Consider the following 5,000-nt stretch of genomic DNA (forward strand, 5'->3'; position numbering starts at 1 on the left):
CAAGCTAAAAGAACTACAGACACAAAACTTGGTTCTAAAGGAAGAGGTGGAAAAGGCATCTCAGAAACTTAGCCTATATTCCAAGGTAAAGAGTTAGAACAATGTGCTTCCTGACTATTTTATATACATCAAGTCAGTCAAATACTGCTGAAATCACTTTAAATAGTTAAGTAAAATCTGAAGCTAATTTTAAGGAATAATATCTCATTTAATAGAAAGAATATGTGATCCATTTTACAGGCAGGATTGCTGAATATGACCCCAGAAGAGCTTTCAGCAGCATCCAGGAGAGAAAAAGAAGAAACTGCAAATAAAATATCAGCAAAGGTCAGTGTCATTATGTCATTGTAAAATAGTCTTGACCCAGTGCCAACGGGCATGGCATGTACGTACATGCCATGTCCACTGTGAGTTTACTTTATTAAATGTTTTTGCATATAAATGGGTACACTTGTACTAAGTCACCAATGAGCCAATTACAAGTACTGCCTATCTCACTCGTTTACCCTTTTCCTTGATTTACAAAAATATTTTACGTTATCATATTTTCTGTTACTAATGTTTTTAACATTATAGTAGTTATAATATTTATAATAAAAATGACACCTTTGATATTCATAGCATTAGTAAAAAATACATTTTTCCCACCAATTCAAGGAAAGGTGAAATTAGTTAAGGTCACAAGGTCCACTAATTGACTCCTTTGTCGATAAGCACTAGCAGAGCCGTCTATGTGCAGAGACATTTCACAAAAAAAAAAAAATTTAATGAGCACAGCATTTTCACCATTTTTTATGCATTTTCCCTGGTGGCATATGGTATTTCTGTATAAATTTACATAATTTTGCTAAAGGATTTCTCTCATTGGCAGGAATTTGGAGATCTGAAACAGGCACACAGTGAGCTGCAGTTGTTGTATCGAGAAAGAACCCTGGAATTAGAAAAAACTGCAGATGCTCTCGCTTTGCATGGTGATACATACAAAAAGTTACATAGACAAGTAAGTTATTTTTCCCTTTTAAGTAGTTTTGAAGATGAACTAATGTAATACATTGTTTCTTTATAGAGTTATCTCTTGTTAAGTTTCACTTTTATTAAGTTTTAGTGATACCTCTTTAGCATTATATATACAAAATTTATGCAATATAATATTGTAGATTATACCTTTTACTATTTAAAAGTGGATTTGTATCAGAGACCCTCATTTTCCCATCTTTTCTCTAGATGGATCATATGGCTCAAGAGGCACAAGACAAAGAAAAAGAATATTCAGTGTCTGTCAGGACACTGACAGACACAATAAGAAGAAGAGATGAGCGAATTGAGAAGCTAGAACAACAGATGCTAACTCTCACTGATAAGAACATTAAAGAGAAGGTTGAGGAAGTTGGCCGGGACCTTTCCCAGTCATTGAAACTTGGAAAACATGATAATTTATTAGAGTTCCATATTGAGTGCATGGTGTTTGAGGCTCCTGCCTTCAGCCATCAGAAAACTTTTGTGTCCTGGACTGTCCCCTTTTCTCTTGAGGATCCATTGCAACACACTAATGTTGGTATTGGCACACTTGCCAAATATAATCATTCCTCGCTTTACAAGATTCATATGAATTACAGAAACCTAGACTCATTGAAAAATGAGATAGTTACAGGTAAGGAATATCATGAAACTGAATATGAGAGAAATAACTGATTTATGTTGTTTTTTTTCTTCTTCTTGAATGAATAACCATACTATACATGTGTGATGTCAGGTTTAGGAATGTGTAACAGCAAATCTTATGACTTGTCATACTTTTTTCCCCAGTTAGTGTCTACATTCTATTAGACTCGGGTCATCCTGCTAAGGTAGGAGAGTGCCAAATAACATTTTGTGAAGTGTTGGATCACCCTCGAAACACACTGCATGGCACTGTTCCTGTGCTATTAGCTCATGATGATGCAGAGGAAGCTCAGCATCTGCCTCCAGGGTTAGATATTCAGGCAGGACAGGTAAGATTTGTTTTGGTACTGGCCAGTGACATACAGTAACATGAGCTTGGTTACTAAGGTTATTGCATGGTGCTTGCAATTGGTTATGTCTATATGTTTGAGAAGTATTATAAAATTTAGATGTGCATCATCTGCTCAATATAAAAGGCTGTTGGCATTAATGTAGTAATATGGAAGTAAAATAAAGCTGAAAGCAATAGGATATAATTTTTAGATCAGTATAATATAATATCATGATATTTTCTCCCAAAAGGTGATTGGAACACTGAAATACTGGTTCCGGTTGCAGCGACCATCAGAAGAAACTATTGCTCAGTATTTGCGAAGTGTTGGTGCTTGTGTGGGAGTTTCCCAAAGGGAAGATCAAGTTCCAAAATTGGTATGTTTACTGCTGTTTAATTATTTTTGTTTTCATATTTTTTAAATTTTCATGGGTTATGAATAATTTTGCATTATTGTCCTATCCAGAGTCACAGTGATCATATCACGTGGTAGGATTACTCATTCTTTTATATAATAATATTCAAAATAAGCAAGTGAAAGTTTGATAAAAGTCACTAGTTGTCATAATTGCTCAAAATTCCATTTACGTTTTTCCTGATGAAATAAGCTAGGTAGTGGTTTATGGTCTCCTGAATACATTAACCTCTCTTTTTTAGAAATATTTGGGTAATTTATTTTGCAATTTTTAGAGATCCTGAGACAAAAATTTTCCAATATCTATATGTAATTGTTTGTAGTTTATAGCTTAGTGCAATAGAACACAAGAACATGATAGACAGTACAAACTTTGTTTGAGAGATGTTTTTTGAGCAAGGTGCTGATAAGGAAAACATAGTAGGAATGGTGACGATAAGGAAAATGGACAAGAGTGATGGTGATAAGTAATGTGGGACTGTCAGTGGAAACGTTTGTTTATTTGTTTCACTCTCTCTAATATTGGATGTGTGTCTGCTTTTGTGCCTTCATCATTTCTACCATTTATACAGATGAATTTTATGAAGCAAATTGGCATAAGACTTACATATTAAACAGTAGAACTTAATTTCTTACATTAGGTTTCTGTTTCATGGTTGCCGCTACTCAGTTACATTTTGATGCCATTTTGCACCAGTGAGAAGAGACAGAGAATTCCTGTAACATGATGTTAACCTAGTGACAGTGGTATTAAAAACAGGCTAGTGGCCGGGAGCTTGGAGTGGTTGACACACGATGTCAGTTTTCCTGTTTGCAGCAGGCTTTTTTGCTATTTCAAGACACAAATACAAATGTTTGAGAAAATAGAAGTTGCAATATATGGTGCAGGGCAGGTTTTTATGTGCTACCTTTGACTTGGTGCACCACAGTCATGGCATGATATTGTGCCATCAGCTTTAAAAGGGTTAACATGTTCATGTCTCAGTCAAGTATCTTCTTTCATGTTTAATCCAATTCTCACTGGAATTTACTTTACTCAATGTCATTGGGAAAATGCTGTGCTATTTTTTAATTTTTTTGTGAAATGTCACTGCACATAGATGGCTCTGCTAGTTCTTAGCCACAAAGGAGTCAATTAGTAGACCTTGTGACCTTTACCTGATTTCACATTTCCTCAAATTTGCAGGAAAAACTCTTTTTACTAATGCTATGAAATAGTGTTATTTTTATTATAGACCTTATAATTACTATAATGTTATTGACATTAGTAACAGCATTATAAGATAACATAGTATTTTTAAAAATAAAGGAAAATGCCATCTGTGTAAACACAGTTAATAAAGTAAGCTCACAGAGAGCATGGCATGTACATACATGCCATGCCCAGGTGAATAGACTTTTTTTTTTTTAATTCTAATCATAATTAAAGACATTAGAAGTGCATTTCACTATTTGAAAAATCTTATCCAAATACATGGCAATTCTTGATAGCATTCTCAAGACAATATATATATATATATATATTATATATATATATATATATAGTATATATTATGTATATATATGTATATATATGTATATATATTAATACATATATGTATATATATGTATATATATATATATATATATATATATATATATATGTATAATATAATATATATATATATATATAATATGTATATTTATATATATATTATATATATATATATTATTATATATATATATATATATATATATATATTATATATATATATATATATATTATATATATATATAATTGTTTGTGCTAGAAACATTTTGGTTAACAAAAAGTGATTTAAAGAGAGTTAGCTGTATATATATATTTATATTAACCTGTTCATTAAATATATTACAGTATTCGAAAATCATACAATCAAAAAATCCAATCAAGAGAAAGGCAAGTCTTCAGGTGGAAGAGGAAAGTTTAGGCAAGCATCAGCAAAAACCTGGTATTCATGAAGAATCAAATGAGGAAGAAAAATCTAGAGCAAAACTTCCCATTCCTGCACCAAGAGCACAATCTCGCATGAGTAATTTGCACAAAACCCAAGACACTTCATCAAGAGCAGATATCTCCAGTGAATCTCAGGAAGAAATAGGCCAGTCTCCTCAACACACAGAAGACCACAAGCAGGAAAGCAGAGTATCTTTCCGGACTCGATCAGAGTCTTGTAGTTCAACAGGTACTTATAACATTGGAAGTCCAGTCCATGAAGTCACTCAAAAGAACAACAGTGATGACAGTAGTGTTGCTAAGAATGTAGCAAGTGAGAAGGTTGCATTCCAAGCAGACTCCTCTTCAAAGGTCAAGGAAGCAAGTGGAACAGCACATGTTAAAAAACAAATTGTGCGACCTAAGACAGCAATCAGACGTGGACAAGCTTCATCTCATATTGATAAGGGTGCTATAAGAAAAAGCCCAGTTCAAGTCCAAGAAAAGGTTAGTCCTGAATTTACTTGATGTTAAATTTGTGTGAATAATGAATTGTGCAATATTCTTATCAAAAGTTATTGTATCTACAAATGATTGCCTCTAAATTTGCTATGCATCTCCTGTGACAAACACAATTG

General features: G+C 33.1%; 1 protein-coding gene across 1 annotated transcript in view; it reads left to right on the top strand.

Annotated features, from left to right (window-relative positions):
* LOC119578862 (protein fantom-like) overlaps nucleotides 1–5,000 on the top strand; it is a gene marked incomplete in the record, with an annotated part of 25,068 nt that overhangs the window by 8,032 nt on the left and 12,036 nt on the right. Inside the window, 7 exon segments of the mRNA XM_037926521.1 lie at nucleotides 1–85; nucleotides 241–327; nucleotides 872–1,000; nucleotides 1,225–1,651; nucleotides 1,807–1,991; nucleotides 2,245–2,370; nucleotides 4,285–4,869. The exon segment at nucleotides 1–85 is cut by the window's left edge and continues 74 nt beyond it. Of these exon segments, the coding sequence (XP_037782449.1) occupies nucleotides 1–85; nucleotides 241–327; nucleotides 872–1,000; nucleotides 1,225–1,651; nucleotides 1,807–1,991; nucleotides 2,245–2,370; nucleotides 4,285–4,869 (1,624 nt within the window).

Source organism: Penaeus monodon, chromosome 11 (assembly GCF_015228065.2).
Source record: "Penaeus monodon isolate SGIC_2016 chromosome 11, NSTDA_Pmon_1, whole genome shotgun sequence".
Classification (NCBI taxonomy): Eukaryota; Metazoa; Arthropoda; class Malacostraca; order Decapoda; family Penaeidae; genus Penaeus; species Penaeus monodon.